Here is a 19,680-nt window from a genome sequence, read left to right as displayed (position 1 = left end):
GCACATGATGCTTTGATTCAAATAATATTCTTATAAAACTTTGTTATTGTTTGAGGTCTACATTCAGAGGGGCAACTTTGTTTTTGATGATTATTCCATCCTGAAACAATTTCCCTTCTGCCCAATTAAACCAGAATTAGGAGCACATTTATATCTGATGAGGCTTAAACTTCTCAACCGCCTGCTTCAGAAGCGAAGACCTTTAGTGGTTATGCTCATTCTGTCTCTGCACAGAGGGCTCAAAAGAAAACAGAATCAATTCCCTTAAGTTTTTCTGGAAGGGGAAGGTTGTTTTTGCTGCTTTGATCGTAGCATGCTGTGCATTTTTTATTGGCTGTTGAATATAAAAAGCCATAGCCTCATCTGGTTTTTCTGCTATATTCTCATATTGTAAATCACATATGCCTTCCAATCTAAAGTTAAATGCCTAGGTCCAAAATATTATTTCAAAATTGATTTATCATCACAGTTGATAGAAAGATTTCCGGGGTGTAAGAAAATTCTCCAGTGTGTGAGTAGTATGTCACAGACCGCTAAAAATACATCCATGCACTTTAGACATCAAATTCCAGGATGTAGACATATACTCATGCTATTTTAGATCCCTTTTCCTATCATTGCAAGAGGCTGTTGAAGCTAGTGCAGCATCTGGCTAGGTTATTGCTTCTATAATATAATCCATAATGCAAAAGCAGCTATTTCCCAAACATTTGAGAGCAACTCAAGTTGTTTACATGTCTCTGTAAGGTAATTTTCCTATAACTTTGTGCCAATTGGTGTCAAACTATCTGGGAAAAATCTTCATTAAATCGAGACAACTGCACTTAGTTAAATTCTCTCTCTTACAGAGAATTGTAGGAAAATTACAGTTAGCTGATTGGAGGCCATCATCATGGAGTAAATACAGGGTTTTAGAAAATGAATGCAAACTACAAAAATGGAGTTGTATAATTAAACATCAAATAGTCCAGGTAATAAAAGTCATAGATTAATTGCCTCTCAGTTCTAGTCAGATCTTTTAAATATTGTCTCACGACCTGAGCATTGGTTCTTTCATCAGAAGAGTGCCTATCCTTAAAGTTTGGAAATTTCAGCTCTTTTGGAGCACCCACAAGCTGTAAAAAGTAATTGGCATCTTCTTCCAAAGTTTCGAATTTCCCCACAAAATCATAGTTGATCAAACACGGATAGCAGAGTTTGCTGACTTTCTCCCAGTGAATGTCCATTCCTACGGGACGGCGGGAATCCAGCAAATAGTGCACGAACTCTTTGAATTTGACTCCAGATCCATTATTTAGTGCTTCTTCACAGGCATTTGGCCGATATTTCTTTATAATCGCTTTCCCAAATACCGGATGGTAATAGCTATTGGGGTGTTCAAATTTGTCCCTAAATGCTGACACTAACCTTTCCATGGGATCACGAACAAAAACAGCTTTGGTGTAGGTGTTCAGACGAGTGTTTATCCCTTTTAAGTCAAAGCTATCTAGTTTTTTCAAATGCTTCCCATAGTGAACAGCATCATGGGAGATGTTGTATGCAGACGAAGCCAAACCACTTAGTACCATCAGAATTCTCTTCCAGTTGGAGCAGCCAGCCTTGGGTACCTCACAATATAAGATTTTGTGTTTATCTTCCACATAGATCCTGGATACCATATGAAAAAGATGTGACTGAGGACGACTCACCCCACCATATTTCTTGCAAAACTCCTGAAGGAAAGATCTGCGTGTCTCCTGGGCCACGTCTGTTTCCTTCCATTTGTTGTCTTTGACTAAACTTTTGTTTAACGGGCGGATGTCCAACGGCCACTTCATTTCGTTGAACTTCTTAAAAACAGTCCTACTTCCTTCATGTTTTTCACTCAGCTGAATTGTTGGTGACCCTGTGGTCTTACGTAAAGCTCCATCCTCTCCTTGGGGGTGGCTGGTCTTTCTTAAGAGCCTCGTTGGCCTCTCAGAGTTGAGCAGAAGATTTTCCTTTTTTCCCTTGGGAGCCTCAGTTATATGGAACTTGGAGTTCTGTTAAATGGAGAAGGAGAAAAGTTGAAAGCATATTCACAAACCTGGTTATACAAGAATCATAACATATTTGTTTAAGAATACTATTGAGGAGAGCACATTTCATGTAAGCTGCCAAAACAATTGAGCAAAGCGTGCTGACTATACATTTTGTAGTTAAGCTTCTTCAGAGAAAATATAACAATGAAGAATGGTCTCTATGCTTCTTTCTAAACCAAAGTTTCACATTTTATATTATATATATTTGGGTTACTTATATGTTATCATTCATTTAATGTTAATGTGCTGCATTACATTAATAGATTTTTTCGTGCTATATTATGAGTATTATCGGGATAAAACTACTAGTATTGTTTTGAATCCATGATCATAGTGAATCAGTTATTGTTTTTGTACACTCTTTGTTATCTATGGTTATCAATTACGTAACCTTCCAAAACACACACACACACACACACACACACACACACACGGTAACCACAAGATGGAAAGGAGAGTATCCTGAATTTTCATCTTAGCTTTGCCTGTAAACACAATAGAACGTACTCCATCATCCTGTAGGTCAATGATTCTTGAGCTATTCAGGAACATATTATCTTCAGCACTGATTCAGCACTAGTGCACTGAATGTAAGTACAAAATGCAGCTGTATTTGGATTGAACTTTTTTTGTTGTTGCTTTTGGGGTATACTATAAAGCACAGATGAGTTCAAAGTCATAAATTACAACTTAAAATTGTAGCAAAGCTAACTATAAAATCCTCAAGACCATTTTCAGTATTTCAAGCATTTGCAAAAAGAGATATCTTTTTCCCTTGGAAATGTTTTATTTCATAAAATTTGTTTATCATAATAACTTAATAACTATAATCATGCAATTTCATTCATGTACAAAACCTTTCCTCCTTCCCAAGTGAAGAATTAGGGAATCCAGAAAAGTTTACTTGATACCCTGCTATATAAAATTGTATGAAAAGCAGAACAAGAATTTAGTTCTCTTGTCAGTGGGATGAATCAGCCTACCTACCATCTACTGTTCATCTGACTACATCCTTCCTATGGTTCTGGCAATGAATGGCTACATAAGGGAAGACATGGAAAACGGGATTTACAAGGTGCTACTGTCTCTTGGGGATAAAAATTTTAAGGACTTTCGCTTTTACTCTGGGCAAACTAGGGATATTTTGAAGGGCTCTGAGCAGAGAAGTAACATGATCTCACTTAGACTTGAAAAGGATGGTTGAGAAGACTGGCCTGGATATATACATATAGAATTGTCAGCATGTTGTTGGAAAACTAATGAATAAATAATGTGCTGTGGGAGTAATGTATGGGGCCACCAGCCCAGTGGTGAAGGGAGTGGTGGGGAAAGTTTCTTAGAGGTTATCTATCTCTCTATCTATTTATCATCCATCCATCCATCCATCCAACCATCCAACCTTCCATCCATCCATCCAGTTAACCACTGTATCCCCAGTGTTTAGAATGGTCAATAGCCTATAATTGCTCTCACATATTTGTTGAATGAATAAATGGAATTAGGTCTTCCAGGTTGATTAGGAATGTTCTAGCAAATTGAACAAAAGAGCAGAGAAATAAAGTCTTGTGAATGGGAACCACCTCCGGGTATCATTGTCCTTCTACTAGCTGAGATTTAAGTGGGGTGGGGTCGGGGTGGGGACTGCTTCTTTCTGGTGCAAGGAGATTGTGTGAATAACCCCTCATCATCATACAGCAACTTGGTAGCCACATAAAACAGCTGCCCAACTCTTCCTTACAATTAAGTCAAACGTTTGGAGTGCCAACTCTAAAACCGTTTGTATTCTGTCTTCTCAGAGACAGCCAAAATGACGTCAAAACCCTGAATCCATCTTTACTCTTCTTATCAATGACCTGAAGTCCATAAAATTTTCACAGATGATGTGAAATTTGACTTGAGCTTTGGAAGATCATGGAGTTATTGGTTGACTGCATGGAAAGTACTTAGCATAAGCCTGATATAAAACTGTCAATGTATTTCTGCTGCTACTTCTTCTACTACTACAACTATAAATAATAATTGCTATTATTATTATTTTATAGTAGTAGTAATAATGTTTTATCCCAGTGACCTAGTAAATTTCAAGATTTCCCAGCTGTCCATTATTATCCAGACTGTAATTTGTGTGTCTCTACATGTACCCTAATTAGTTCTCTCCCTGCCCCACTGACAAGAACAAAAATGAAATCAGCCTTCCACAGTGCCCTCTGGACTTTCTGCTTGTGGTCATCAAATTCCCCTTTAATCTCCAGAGACTTCTGGAATGTTTGTTTCCCATGACTTTCTCTACATGAAACCTGGCTGGCCCCCAAGACTCTGCTTCCCTTGTACTTTCTCAAGTAGACACAACTTTATTTCCTTGAACCACTTGTCTCTCAGGCCAGAAGGGAAGGGAATGATTTCCTTGGACTTTACTGCTGCTTCCAGAACATGTCCACCAGCAAAAGCTTCTGCTTCTGTGAAGTGCATGTGTCCTGCTGAACTTCCCTTCCTCCTCCTTACACTGTCAGCTGCCTTTGCTCCAATCTTTCTGTTTCATGCACTGAAGGGAGGTCCTAGCTTAGACTTTACTTCTCATCCCCATTCTTGTCTGATGACACTGACACCCAATGAACTCTCAGCCCCTTGACCACCTCGTTTTTTGTTTTTTGTTTTTTTTAAGATTTTATTTATTTGTGAGAGAGAGTGCGAGAGCAATCGAGTGAGGTTGGGCAGGGGGAAAGGTAGAGGGAGAAGCAGGCTCCCCGCTGAACAGGGAGCCCAATGTGGGGCTCGATCCCAGGACCCTGGGACCATGACCTGAGCTGAAGGTAGATGCATAACTGACTGAGCCACCCAGGCATCCCAACCACTTCACTTTTAACTGAAGTGTTCTTCATTGCACGTGGACCTTGCCACCACCAGAGTCTGAGCCACTTCGATCATCTCTCTGACCACCATCCCCTAACCTTCCAGCTCATCACTACTTCCAGTTTTGCAATTCTCTACTTCTCACTATGTTACTCAAGCTCTTAGGAGCCAGCACACCTGGTTCTTCTCTTCACTCTCAGAAAATCACCTCTGTGGGGAAACAATCCCTGTCCACCTTCTCTAAATTATGTTCTCCTCTGAGATTCTCTCCCATATAAGATTCCCCCATAAGAACCCTGGATATTTTCCTCATTGCATTTATTGCAACGTGAAATGATTTCATTTACTTACTTCTATGTTGTCTCCTCCTTTTCCTACCTCTATGGCACTAGAGTATGACTGTAGAGGTCTTATCTTTTTTGTTCTCTTTTGGATCTCTGGTACCTAGCATGTTGCCCGACACATCGAAAATGATCAATAAATAATTGTTCAATGAGTAAACATGACTCTCTAAAATCAGAGGTGGATTCTTTATTTCACAAGTTTCAAGGTGAAAATGTGATTTTTTAAAACCAGAGGTGGATTCTTTATTTCAAAAGATACAGTAAAAAAATGTATCTGTACATCTATTAACAGGATTTATTTACACAATTATATTACACTTCCACCAGCCTTTATACCATATTTAGTTAAATAAAAAATAAATTTACAAAAAAGTCTACCAGGGTATTCTTGCCAATGCCAGCTTCTGGTCTTTGTAAACTTCTCCTAAAACATCGATAGTGGTTATACCTTGATTGTATCATGATTACGATTTCTTCTACTTTTTAAATCAATTAATTAATGGATTAATTTTTCCCTTCTTTTTAAATCAAAGAGACTAGTTTTTTTGTTATTCTAAATAGTTTTTTTGTTATTCTAAATAGGAAAACAGTGCAGCACATAACCAGGACGTCCTTCTCATGTACACAAAGTGAGAGTTGTGCTTGCACAGTCACTTGAAAATACAAATCATTTTTACTAGGGATATTTTAGATTGTCTTGAAATACCAAAAAGGAGGAATTCACCTTCTTTTTGATGACTACTACACATTTAAAAATCAGGCAGTGCCTCAGACAATATGACATTCGGAAATTTTACATTTTCATCTATGTTGGAGAGCAATGATGGAGGACAAAGATTTTCATGAAAATAGAAGTTTCCTTTGCTTTATTTCTTGCGGTAAATGTGATTTTGATTTAGTGATGGGCTTCCACACAATTGTTTTATAACCTTGTCGAAGAAACAGTATTAATCAAAAGGTCAAGGTTAACTTGGATAAATACTTTGCCAATTCTTGTTAAGGTGCTGAAAATCTGTATTCAAACAAATCTTTGGCAGAAGAGAACACAAATAAAATAGGTAAACACAGCCCCGCTCATGAAGTAGGCATGGAGGGCTTGGAGTCCTACCTGCCGGGCAAATCAGATTGGTTCAAAGTCACTCCCTACTGCCTGGGAACGTCTGGAGGCTCGCCAGCATCCTCCAGCCTCACTGTGGACACATGGAAGCCGAATCTCTGGGGGTGGGGCTCCCGACTAACTTAAACAAGCTCTCTGGGCACTCTGCAGGCGGTAATGGCATTTGAGGGACTGACCACTCAACAGAGTATTGCAAAGGAAAGTGAAAAAATAATAGTTCATCTCATACCATCCAGGAGAGAAAGACATCCAATATGGTGGGTGGAATATTTTAGTTAAGTAGAGACAAACAGTCCTCTATGGGTAGGGATGTCACATCAGCCCTCACAGGGACCAGATGGAAGTCCCTGTTCCCTAAGCTGCTTGCTAATGACAAGTTGGGCTAGGGAGAAACTGCAGGAGGGCATTTCATTGTTCATAAATGAGACTTCAATCTCCTGTTAGTTTATTGAGTATTAATTAGTTTCCTCACCTCTAAATTAAGGGATGGGCTAAGGTTAATTCTAAGTATTGACACCCCAGGAAGCTTCTTGTTGGAAGGCCATTAGACCTCCTCGTGCCCCTTATCTCACCATCACCTCACCTTAGAAAAACCATTACTAGGGAGTGGTGGCCTCCCTCTCCATCCCCATCCCCACTCCATTCCCTTCAATCACAGCAAAGGCTTTCCATGACTGAAGGGTTTGGATTACTAAAACTGAGATTAAAGGCATTTTATTTTATTATTATTTTTTACTAAGTTTTTAAATTTTAATTCCAGTACAGTTAACATACAGTGTCATATTAATTTCAGGTGTACAATATAGTAATTGAAAAATTCTATACGTTACTCAGTGTTCATATGATAAGTATACACTTAATCCCCATCATGTATTTCATCCATCCCCCACCCATCTCCTTTGTGGGAACCTTCAGTGTATTTTCTATAGTTAAGAGTCCATTTTTTGGTTTGTCTCTCCCCCCCCTTTGTTCATTTGTTTTGTTTGAGTGAAATTCACAAATGAATGAAATCATAGGGTATTTGTCTTTCTTTGACTGACTTATCTCACTTAGCATTATGCCTCCTAGATCTATCAATGTCATTGCAAATGGCAAGATTTCATTCTTTTCTATGGCTGAGTAATATTCCATTGTGTGTGTGTGTGTGTGTGTGTGTGTGTGTGTGTACACACACCACATCTTCTTTGTCTATTCATCAGTCAATGGACACTTGGGCCATTTCCATAATTTGCCTATGAGACGATGTTATTTTAAGTTTTAAGCTTATACTAGTGAATTTTCACCACCATCATCACCACGCTGTTAACAATCACAACAGTAATAAAAAGAGCAGACTCTTCCATCCCCGTTTTCCTTCAGGACACCTTGTTCTGCTTGTCCCCAAGGCAAATGTCTATAAAGCCAAATGTATGTTGTTCCTTCTCAAAGTGGCTCCTCCTGCGCTTTTTTCTATTTCTGAAATGGTTCTACTACATTCTGGCCACCCACTCACAAAATCTGAGAGATGCTTTAACAATCAGAAAGTAAATTGGTCAATCTACATCTCAAAATGCCTCTTAAAATTCTTTTTCATTTATTATCACTTAATTGGATATTCTTTAGTATCCTAATTGGTCTCCCTGAAAATTATTGCCAAATAAGTCTTCCTAAAACATCTTACTTTTCATCCCTTAAAATCTGGAACGGGCTCAACTATATATAAACCCGAGTCCCGATTCCTTAGCTGGCATCAGCCGTCTGTCGCCACTGGGCTGGTCACTTTGTGCTCTGCTCCTGTCTTGATGTATACAATTTTCTACTTGCTTCCTCTGGGCTCTCACCCTTCACTCACGTTCTCCTTCTTGCGTGGGACTTTCCAAATCTCCTAGGCTGATAGAAAATCCTGCTCTCCCCCTGAAAACCACCCACGACTCCAGCAAGGGATTCTGCTCTCTTTAAAACATTAGCATTTCGTCTGCACCACCTGTGAAAAAAGTGATTTTATTCCAGCTCACATTGTTATTTGATTTTCTCATTGGGAAAACTCTTTCAGCCACAGCTAAATTGTACACCAAGGCAGAAAGCTATAGTTTTCCACAAATACCTTTGAAGAATGGATCTGCTTGACAAGTCAGGTGAAAGATAGATCATTACAGGTGAAAAAAATGAGTATTCAAAGAAATCTAATGGAAAAAAATTGTGGACTATTCATGAACTCCGCAGTAAATCTGAAATCTTTGTTCTTAGTCCTTAAGGCCTCTGTTTCATATGCCTCGTCTGTGCATTGACATTAATTGCCCTTTCTTCCTATAAACTCATTGAGGGTCTACCGCACACAAGGCACAGGGCCAGATGCCCAGGATGGTGGACTGCATAAAACAAATGTGATTCTTGCCCACATGGAGCTGATATTCTTATAGGGGAAAAGACCCTAAGCAAATAATCACGCAATTAATTACTCTATTATTACAGTGGCAAAGGCTCAGCAGCATTCTAATAGAGGCTGGGACAGCAGGGTATAAAGGCAAGTCTGACCTGGTTGAGTGTTAAGTCTTTTGTTGAGCACCTTTTATTTTACCCTTGTTAGTTGTTACAGTTGGATGTTTAGGTGACTGTCCCTCCCATTTAGTTTAAGCTTATTAAAGGTCAGTGTATACATCTGTGGAACCCCCACTAGCATCTAGAATAGTCTTGAATAAACCAATGTTTTGCATTTAATTGAAGTAAAGAGCCTTATCACTCCCATATTTCCCTTTATTTGGGTAATTAACTCATATTGGCTTTATGCAGTTGATAAGTACTGTACTTCTGTAAAACTTGATCTACTAATGTGTTATTATGTAACTGAAGGAATTTGATCATTCATTTGTCACACATATATTGAACTACTACTATATGCTGCGTTTGGCATTGTAGAAACAAAGATAAAATAGATAAATTTTACAGCCCCCTGAGGAGGTCAAAGTTTAATTGGATTGATAAAAAAAGGAGTTTATGAAAAAAATGTGATAATTGCTATAATAAAAGGATATATAGGGTATTGGGGAACAGAGGCAAGAGCACTTAGTTTATCTGAAGAAATTTTGTGGGGGAAAATTTCACAGAGTAGTGAAGCCTGGATGAATCTGGGAGGATACTGGGGAGTTGGTAGGCCAACAAGCCAGGGATGGGAAAGACTATCCAAGCTGATAATGAGAAGACACTTGGGAGGATGAGGTGCAGATAAGAGGGAGAGGCAGTTGAGGTTGGGATCAACTCCTCACACCCATATAAAGAGTCTAGACTTTGCCATGTAGATGATAGGGATTTCCCATAAGGCAGGGACTTAGAATGAACATTCTAGCCACAGTGGGGAGGTGCAGCTGGGGGTAAGCAGATCTAGATGTAGAAGACAAGTGTGACAGCCCATGAGGAATTCTTAGGATAGGAACGAAGGCAATGAGGTAAGAATGTAGGAAAAGGGAATTATTTGAAGTAAATTTAAGAAATTGATCAGACTGTAAGAGTGGGGGCAAAAGAAGTGTAAGGACTGCCTCTCCATATCCCAGAGAGGGAGTAGAAGGTACCACGGGAGGCTATGGGGTGGGTGTAAGTATTCACTATCTTCAGTTTCAGACCTTTTGAGTTTGAGGTGCCCTTGAGAGATAAGGGTGTTGGTATTAGGACTCCAAAGCTGGGTATACGGATTTTGAAGTTGTTGGCTGGGGGAGGTTCTAGCTGAATTTCTAGGCCTTGAAGGTGTTCCTTAGAGCTGCCATAATGATCACAGCGTCTGCCGGTTTTGAGTGCCTGCCAGGTGCCAGACCCGTAACCCATCAGCACCTATCGTTATGGTCATCTTCCATTTCCATTGTACAGATGAACAAATGGAGCCTCAAAAACATTAAGTAACTCGATTAAGGCACATAGCTTGAGAAAAAGGACATTGCATGAGCCCAGGTTTTTTTCTGAGTTCAGAGTGTCCGCAGTGCTTGTGTCTTTTGTGGGGGTAACTTTGTGGTCTATTAACAGCTGCCCTTGGTGATGTTAATATTGGTGATTAGATGGGGCGCCTGGATGGCTCAGTGGGTTAAAGCCTCTGCCTTCGGTTCAGGTCATGGTCCCAGGGCCCTGGGATCGAGCCCCACATCAGGCTCTCTGCTCAGCAGGGAGCCTGCTTCCCTTCCTCTCTCTCTGGCTGCCTCTCTGCCTACCTGTGATCTCTGTCTGTCAAATAAATAAATAAAATCTTTAAAAAAAAAAAATATTGGTGATTAGATGTGCCCCTTCCTATTACTTAGTTTTGACATTTTTCTAGTTTAATGACATAACATTACTTTTAGTAATATATCTTTTGTGATTGATCTTCTTTCTAGATATGAGCGAGTTAGAATTCTTCAGACCCTCCTGAAGCTGTAGTTATTTCTAGTGGTTAATAAGGGTGATGATGGCAGTGGGTGGGTTGCTAGAAAGTGGGTCCTTCCTAAGGATGCAAACCAATGGGTCTCTGTCTGGTCCCTCCTTGCCACAGCTGTTCCTCTCAACTCTCAAGCCAAGGGCTTCCGAAGCTGATTGTTTAGTTATGAGAGGGATGAAGACAGACTGCATTTCCAGCAGAACACTGGGACAATGGGAGATGCATGTGAGCATCCAGTCCCAATACCCAGCGCCATCAGCCCTGTCTCCTCCATTCTTATCCCCCCACTCTTCCATCTTTAGTTACACATCGTACAAATGTTTCCTGAGCACCTACTGGGTGCCAGGCATGGGGCTGCATTTTGGAGGTAGAGCTAGCAAGTCATAGTTGGTCCCTGTTCGTATGGGGCAGCCTCAGGGGCAGGGGGTGGGGAGGGAGAAACAGAAGAGAAAACCAAGAATTATCACACTTACAGCAGGAGACAAGACAGGAAGGAGGTGATGCTAGGCGAGCATAAAAAAAGGGGGGGGGCGTTTAATCCCAGCTTGGAGGGTGGGGAGGGTTTCTTGGAGAAAGTGTGTGCCGTGCAAAATCATTTCTGTTTCCTGTCTCGGTGACTTATGTCCTCTTTCTAGAATATTCTTCTTCATTGTGTTTGCCTAGTTAAAAGGCCAGGGGAATGGAGCAAGCTAATTTAACCACTGCATCAACCCCAAAATGAGATACGGATATGTTCATTCTACAGATGAAGGGCTCGAAGCTCAGGGAGTTTACATAACCGACCCAAGTTAACACAGCTACTGCTGAAGTCGTGCTTCCCATCTCGGTCTTACTCATCCGTGGCTTTTTTCAGCTGCACCATACATCAAGCAATTTACTCCCCGTTTAATGCCCATTTAATGAATCGATGTAAGTAAAGCATAAAGCATATGTCTGCCACAAGGGAGGATGGTAGTTGAGAACTGGGATTTCTCAGTCATGTGGACCTGGTTTTGTGGCCCCTGTTTCTATCATTTTCTATCAGAGCAAACCTGGCTACCCTGTTTTAGTTCTAAGCTTCAGCCTCCTTGTCACTAAAATGGGGATAATAAAGCATCTACCTTGCAGCGTAGTTGAATGATAGGAAGTGTGTGTGGAGTGCTTAATGCAAAGTTTGTTTTCTATAAATATTAGGTATTTTTATTGATTTGTTCCTTAAATATTTATGAGCATGTCTATGTGACAAGCATTTTCTAGGTGAATAGGAATGCTTTTCCTCTGCTTTTTCAGTCTTTTTCTCCTCTTCTCACTTAAAACACGACAAACTTAAGAGTCTATGATAAGGGCCCCTGGGTGGCTCAGTGGATTGAGCCTCTGCCTTCAGCTCGGGTCATGATCTCGGGGTCCTGGGATCGAGCCCCGCGTCGGGCTCTCTGCTCAGTGGGGAGCCTGCTTCCCCCTCTCTCTGCCTGCCTCTCTGCCTGCTTGTGATTTTTCTCTCTGTCAAATAAATAAAATCTTTAAAAAAAAATGAGTCCATGATAAATGCTCAATGGGGATAAAGCTGAGTGGAAGAAAGAAGGCAGAAGACAATTGAAAGACAGAAATGGGAAAGGAAAAAAAAATCAGTGGGAGTGGTGATAAAGACGATGAAAGAAAACAGAAGAAAAGAAAGCACACTTATAGTCCCAGGAAGAAATAATGAGCACGTGAAGCTGGGGGAGGGGGGGCGGGGGAGAGAAACTAGTGACTTTTGGTTCTCTCTCAGCTGCCACCTTCAAATCTTTGAAGCTGCTTGAACACAAAACAACACTTTCAATACTGAGATTATTCCAACTGGTCCAACGAGCTCATTTCTGTAGTCAACTTGGACGCAGGGACTGAAATTCTAATTTCATTTGCCAGTCCTCTCAATTTTGGATTTAATTCCTCTCTCTATTTTTTCCCTTAAAGCCAAAAAAACGTAAAAGATGAGGATGTAGGGCGATGTCAACATCAAGGAGGAAGTTTCTACTGAGAATAGTGCTGTTCTCTGGTTTGGCGAGACCTGTGGAACCTGGAAACAGACATAATCTCGATGTATGTAAGTAGGTAAGGCTTCTGTCCAAGGAGTCCATTGTACTTTTATAGATTTATCATTTTATCTTTCTTCTAAGGTTTCTTGAGAAAAATGAGGCTATTGTTTTCAAATTCGTGGATAAATAAAACTACTTGCGTCGTAATTTGCCCAAGATCATTCTGTGGAGTCAGTAGCAGAGTCAGGAACACAGTCCAGTTCTCTACTTCCATTCTAGGAGAGGATGAGTACAACACTTTGCTTTTTAAAGAAACTCAAATCTTTAATGAGGAGCTGCAGGGGGTTAACGTGAAATCCATTCCAAATGTTTGATCCTCGCCATGTTGTCTCCGGGGTGTGCCCTGCACGTGTCCAGTGGGGAGGAGAGTGACAAGTACAGTCAATGAAATTTGCAATAAAAGAAGGAGGAGATAAGTGGATGTTGCGCTGCAAGGATTTTGATAGCTCACCGGAATTGTAGATATCTCATCGATTTGGAATAGGACTCTCTAATATCTCCAAGTTGGTGCTGAGTTTTCTAAAAATTACTAATTGTCAACCCGCTGCTTATTCCCTTGCACTGAAGATGAACAAAAACAAGAGTGTGTATACCTGAGAGGGTTCTGGAAGAGACATGGAGGAGGCAACCTTGACTCTGACACCTTCTTCTAGACAACGCAGTTGCTAGACCATTCTTGCTCTTGTTTACAGGGGTGTAATGGGGAAGAGGGAGCCTGCTGCCCTGGGTTGGAAGCCTATGTGTGAAGTTTTCTTTCTTCCTTTCTCCCTTCCTTCCTTCTTTTTTCCTTCCTTCCTTCCTCCCTCCCTCCCTCTTCCTTTCTCTCTTCCTTTTCCCCTTCCTTCCTTCCTTATTTCCTTCCTCCCCCCCCCCTCTTTCTCTCTCTTTTGATGTTATAGGTATGCATTAGCAAGCAAGGGGAATGAGTAAATGGGGAGATACTGAAAGCAGGGACTAACTTGGGGTGGACCAGGGGGCCGGGAAAGGCCAGAGCCCTGAGTCAGCCGTGGAGGAGGGGGCTTGGCTGCTTCCATAGGATGGAGATATAAGTGCAAGAGAGAAGAAAGCCGCTGTGAGGCCAACAACATGGTGGCTGGATAGATCCACAAAATATAAAGAACATTTAATTTTGAGTCAGATCCACCAGGCTTTCCACATATTCATTGGGCGATTTGAGGGCAGTGTCTATTTGTGATTCCCTAGAAGCAGACCTTGAGTCAAAGATGTGAGGCAAGTGGCTAATCTGGAGTAGATTCTAGCAAATACGTGTAGGACAATAGGAAAATAAGATAGGGAAGAGAAGGCAGAGAGGATAGGGTGAATTTTAAAGAAAGTTAGCCCAGTAGGAACTGGATCTCGGGTCCACTGGGGAACTTTGAGAGCTCCAGAGTTATCCCACCAAATCCCATCAGCCATGGTTGGAGGCTCCTACAGGGAAGAGGTCTGGCAATTCTAAGCTGCTCTACAGGAAGCCAGGGTAAGCTCCTTCAGGCAGTGAGTCACAGGTGTCGGTAGTCAGCTGGAAGTCTGGCCAAAATGCAAGGAAATATTAAGAGATGAGAGGATATTACAAAGACACAGCCAGTGTTGTTACAGAAAGTCAATTAACATTCTAGTTCTGTTTTTCCATTTTTAAAGTGAGAATCCTAATATTTGTTCTTGGACATGTTGAAAGGGAAGTGATGGCATTGGCTGGCATCCAGGATCCCAAACACCTCTCCCTTTGGAAGTGTCACTTGCCCTTTGGAGATGTTCATGGTGTGCGTTTGTGTACATATGTATAAAATAAGGCTGAGAAAAGGAACCCCTTATGGAATCTCATCTTACTGTGCTGAACTAGACTATATAGTTTCTCTTGCCCAGAGCAGGCAGTCCTGTGACCTAGAACCAACTTTGAGCCAAAAAACCTCTTTGGACCCATTTACCCAAGGCCATCCTAAAATCTCAGCCCTCTGATTTTGACACGCTGGTGGCAGAAAAAAAAAAAAAGGAGTTTTTTTGAGAACACATTAGATAAATGCAGTTTCAAAGAGCCCAGTACAGTGTCTGACATATAGTAGGTTTCTCCAAAATGTTAACACATCCTGTCTCTGTGCCTTTCTTCTCTGGTTGTTCCTTGACACTGGGCAGCTCATGCAGAAGGCCCGCCTTCCCAGCTTCAGGCTGAAGGGACTAGAGCAACAGGTCCTATTCCTGTTCGATGTGATGGGGGTGGACACCAGTTAGGAGTGAGCACCTGCTGTAAAGGCAGCTCATCCCTAGGCCAGCTGGCAACCAGTAAGAAAGTTCGGAGTGATCACCTCTGCTCAGGGGTGTGGACAGTGACTAGTTAAGCCCATTAATCCATCTCTCCTCTGGCTGTCGGCTGGAAAACTAGTTATCGGTAAAGAGAAAAAAAGTAACAGCCTTAAAGAGACGCAGAGTCTAAGAGAGGAGCTGCGTCAAGGCCATGGTGGTGGTGAGGGCGTTGGCGTGGGCGAGAACCCAGTCCCAGGAAGTGGTGTGTACTCCAGGGCTTGTTTCGTTCCCATTCATCGCCTATCAGTCCAAAGCCACTTGAGTTCTGGGAAGGGCCACGCTGTGAGAGCCACAGTGACACTGGCAGGAACACATTCCATTCGTCTTATTTGGTTAAGTGTCTGCCAGCCCCGGATCAGATTTGCCTGTGTCAGCACCTTTGAGCGCCACACAGGCCTCTCTGGCTTACTTGCCTGCGTATTTGACAACTCAGCTTTACCCAAGGCTGCCGTCCCAAAGCCTGGCCCAGCCCTCTCAGTCCAGAGCAGGCCCCTCAGCCTTCAGTGCCCCCATGGCTTACCTGGGCCCTGCACTAGGAAGAGAGGGTTGCCTTAGGCACGAGATCAGGCCACGGCGATCGTGAGGCCATGCTGACTGGGGTTTCCAGTGTGAAAAAGAATGCCCAGGGAGAAAGTAAAACAAACTCACAACAAAGGAGAGGGACAGAGAGGCAGGGGGCAACAGAGTGAGTTACAAGATGAGGGCATCAGAAGGAACAGATCTCTACCGAAGTGAAATGATAATCAAAATGCGTATTTGTAGGTCTTATCTCTTCATGCCTTCAATTTTACCCATTTTATCTTACTGATATTATTTTAACCCAAATTTTGAAGCTTTTTGGGCTTTCCAAAATGAGTTGTTTCTCCTGAAGGTGAGTCTACTTGATTCAAGAAGTCATGGAAACCAAGAAGCATTAAGGGCCCTGGCCGTGGATATTCCTTTGGTCCCCCTTTCTTCGCAAGGCCAGGTATGAGCAGCGCTGGTCCCGATCCCTTAGCCTGAGGCTGGGAGTCTTCAGGGTCTGTACAACTTCATTCCCCAGAGCTGGTATAGAATGAGCTGCGAGTGGACATGGGAGGATGACAGAGAGGCGCCTGCCCTCTGCAGCCCAGACTCGGTAAGTGCGAGTGGGACCCCCGCCAAGGTGGGCGGTGGTGCTGGGGGTGCTCCAACACTTTCCGTTGCTTTCTTTAGGCAGAGCCCAAGTCCCGGAAGCAGCATATACCTGGGGAAACTCTTCTGCCACCACCCAGTATCTATTAGTCCAAAGCTACTTGAGCCCTGGGAATAGCAATGCCAAGTGGGAGGGCAGGGCTTGTGTTGAAAGCCAACTACAATTTTCTTATATCCAGTCACTGATGGACTGTCTAACTTATTTATAGAGACACTGATATCATCCAGCCAGCAAGCAGAATTCTCTGAAGGTCCTTCAGACAAGGCATCGTCACCTCCCTTGCCTCCTTACAGTGCTGTAATCTGCTCCTTGGAAGGAATGAACACATCTCGGCACCCCTCGCTCAGAAATAACACGGCAGCTTCTTGATTCCACCTACTTCCCACACAAGGGAGAGCTGTGCACAACTGGGGGAAGGAAGTCTCAGGCTCCACACAGGGGATTTCCATAGGGTCTTCTCTAACTGCAGGCCACTGGTAACTAGCCTGCAGCCAGTATGGTGACTGAAAGTAGATGGAGGTACGCTTCTAGACCAGTTCTCAGACCCATGGGAAAAAGCCTCCTGCCTCACCTGTGACTCATGATCCATCCAGTGAGATTCCCAGGTTCAGAGCACGCTCCCTCCTGAGTGAGGAGGGGTATGCTGACACTAGACGGCAGGGAAGGGCCAGTTTGCCTGTCTTGACCCCCGCCAGGGCTCTGGTCTCCTTTAGTTAAAGGCAAGCTCCTGGACCGAGGCCACAGGGAGAGGATGAGTGGTGAGTTGGTGTTGGATCGATATACACACGTTGCTTAACGTGCAACTGTCAATTACTATTATACCAGTGCTTTTCTACCAAATCAACCTCCCTCACTGGAATAGCATCTCTAACTGAACAACTTAGTGGGAGTTGACTCCGCTTCCCATCCATAAGACAGAGAATGGTGCCTCCCTAATGCAGCTGTGAAAAATAATGAAATATATATATAATGCCCAATGTGCAGTATATACTCATAAAATGTGGCTTTTAACTACGACTTTTATATTTCTGCTGAGAGTATCACCTTTCTGCGGTAACCCCAGGAGCCTCGTGTTAATCTTTGTCTTAGATTGTTACTTCCCTTCATATTCAGGCACCAAATTCTATTCAGTTTTTCTCTAAAGTGTTCATTCTCACTATCAATATAGGACACACAGACATTTTTTTTCATGCCCAGACTACTGGCATGCCTACATGGATGTTACTGCCTGCCCACAGGATGAATTAAGTGAAGCATTCATTTGAGAAACATTTATTGAACATCTAATATGTGTACTGTTTAATGCCTTGGGACAAACAACTCTGAGAAGGGTCCTGCTCTCCTGGTACTTATGTTCTTGTGGGTGGAGGTAGCTAATGTGCAAATAAACAAAGGAATAATCAAGAAAAAAAAGTCACTGGTGGTAAGTGAGAAACAAACACCAAAGCGGACAGTGAAGGGAGTGTGCGTAGCGGGGGCGGAGAGGAAATGGAGACAACACAGACGATAGATGGCTAGGGAAGATCTGTTTCGGGAGAAGCTACTGGAGCAGAGGTCTGAATGACAAACACGTCCATTAGGGGCAGTGAGTGAAAGGGTCTAGGTGTGAAGACGAGACAGGCCAGGTGGAAGGATGGAGGGTAGGGCCTGTGTGGTTGTCGCACGAGAGGGAAGAGCACAGTGACACCAGATGAAATTGAAGAGGAGGGTGGGACTCTATCTTGTAGGACAATCAGATGGTGGAGAGCATAGGAAGGATGCTGGATCTCATCAGAAGCATCATATTAGCCTCTGGAGGTCTCAGAGAGGGCAAGAACATGATGTGACTAATGTTTTATAAAGCTCACTCTCCCAGCCTAGTGGAGAACGGACCAGGGGCCTGGCAGGAGGGGAAGCAGAGTAGCCTGGAGAGAGGCTGGTGGCTGGTACCACTGGAGACAGAGCAAAAAGGAAAATACAGGATATGGTTTTAAGAAAATTACACACTCATTTTCCCAAGGTCATTTCTCAATTCTCAAAACTTTGTTGCCAGCTCATTGTACCTCCTGCTGAATCAAATCTAAATAAATTTGGTTTCAAGTTCTCCATGATCCTTCCCTGGCCTCTTTTCGTTGACTGTTGACTTCTCCGAACTCCCACAGTGTCTACACCGGGTGGTTAGGAGCAAGTAAGCAATAACACAGTCTGTCATTCTATGCAGCACTTAAGGCGTGTTAGTCTTCTCTTCCAAGAGAGATAATCCCCTTAGAAGAGGATCGGTGCTGGCACTTTCCTCCACATCTCGTCGCACTAAGCTCAGCTCCAAGCATAGGGCATGTACCAAAATTGCTTATTGATTGATTAAAAACATACATGAGTAGCATTCATCTCCTCCATATTTCTTTCATATGAGGAAGGGTGATTAACTGTCAATATTCATTGCGCCATTGAACCAGTATGCAGTGCATTAATCATCTCTGAGATAACCAGATGAGGCTTTCTTGTAATCTTTCTATTTTGCTGAGATAATTTCACTTGCTTTGGAGTTTATGAGGCCATAAGTGGCTCCCATCTGTTGATGAACATATTTCTAAGAGTCATTTAGTATCAAGTATGGAATACTTGAGGGGAAGTTAAATTGTAACTTTTATATTAAGTGTCATCTTAGTAACAGAACCAAAATTGGAAGCATGTGTTCAATTTTGGTCTTTCATTTTCAAAGCTTTAGGTCAGGCAGAGAATTAATTTCATTTGTTTACAAAGTAGATTATGCCTAATAAAATCTATTTTGTTTATGGTCACATTTTAGTCAATCCATTGCCTTAGAAAATGAGAGAAATCTGATTGGCTAATCATTCAACAAAGTAAATTACATTATTCCACATCCACAGAACATTGGCCTAATTTAATTATTCAGTAATAGCATGATGAAAATACTCCCCTTTAATACATTTTGAGCAAGGCACATACCCATGATGAAACAGCGAAGAATTGCGTTTATTCCTTCCTTGTTTGATGACTGACCATGGAATGTAACATAACATTTTGATGAATAATAACTTTTTCCACAGGGAGGATAATAAACACAAGGTAGCTTTCACTAGGGATCCTTCCTGGTACTCTGAATTTTCACTACTCGTCTGTATATTTTACAAGAACAGAAATCGGTTCTCTGTAAGTGCTAATTTACAAATAAAGTTGAAATGATATTGGTTTCAAGTAATGCCTAATGAAAAAGAAAAGTGGGAGCACTTTTTCTCTCTACTGAGAGGTAGAAAAAACTCTCCAGGACACTTTCTTTGACTCCTGAGATTTTGACAAAAGACCAAGGAACATTTCCTCAACAAAATGCACGTACACACAAAAGTTCACACAAAATCAAAAGGAATCTCTTCATGGGTGCCCAGGGGATCTGCACTGAAGGGGTCT

The 19,680-nt window shown here is 42.1% G+C and overlaps 1 protein-coding gene across 1 annotated transcript in view; it reads right to left on the bottom strand.

Moving 5' to 3' along the window:
• Positions 1 to 929: 929 nt before the first annotated feature.
• CHST9 (carbohydrate sulfotransferase 9) overlaps positions 930 to 19,680 on the bottom strand; it is a gene marked incomplete at its 3' end in the record, with an annotated part of 185,903 nt that continues 167,152 nt past the window's right edge. Inside the window, 1 exon segment of the mRNA XM_080822246.1 lies at positions 930 to 2,021. Coding sequence (XP_080678372.1) covers positions 930 to 2,021 — 1,092 coding nt within the window.

The sequence above is a fragment of the Martes martes genome (genome assembly GCF_963455335.1).
Source record: "Martes martes genome assembly, chromosome: 13".
NCBI lineage: Eukaryota > Metazoa > Chordata > Mammalia > Carnivora > Mustelidae > Martes > Martes martes.
Note: the sequence above shows the minus strand (reverse complement) of the source record. Positions and strands in the feature narration are given on the sequence as shown.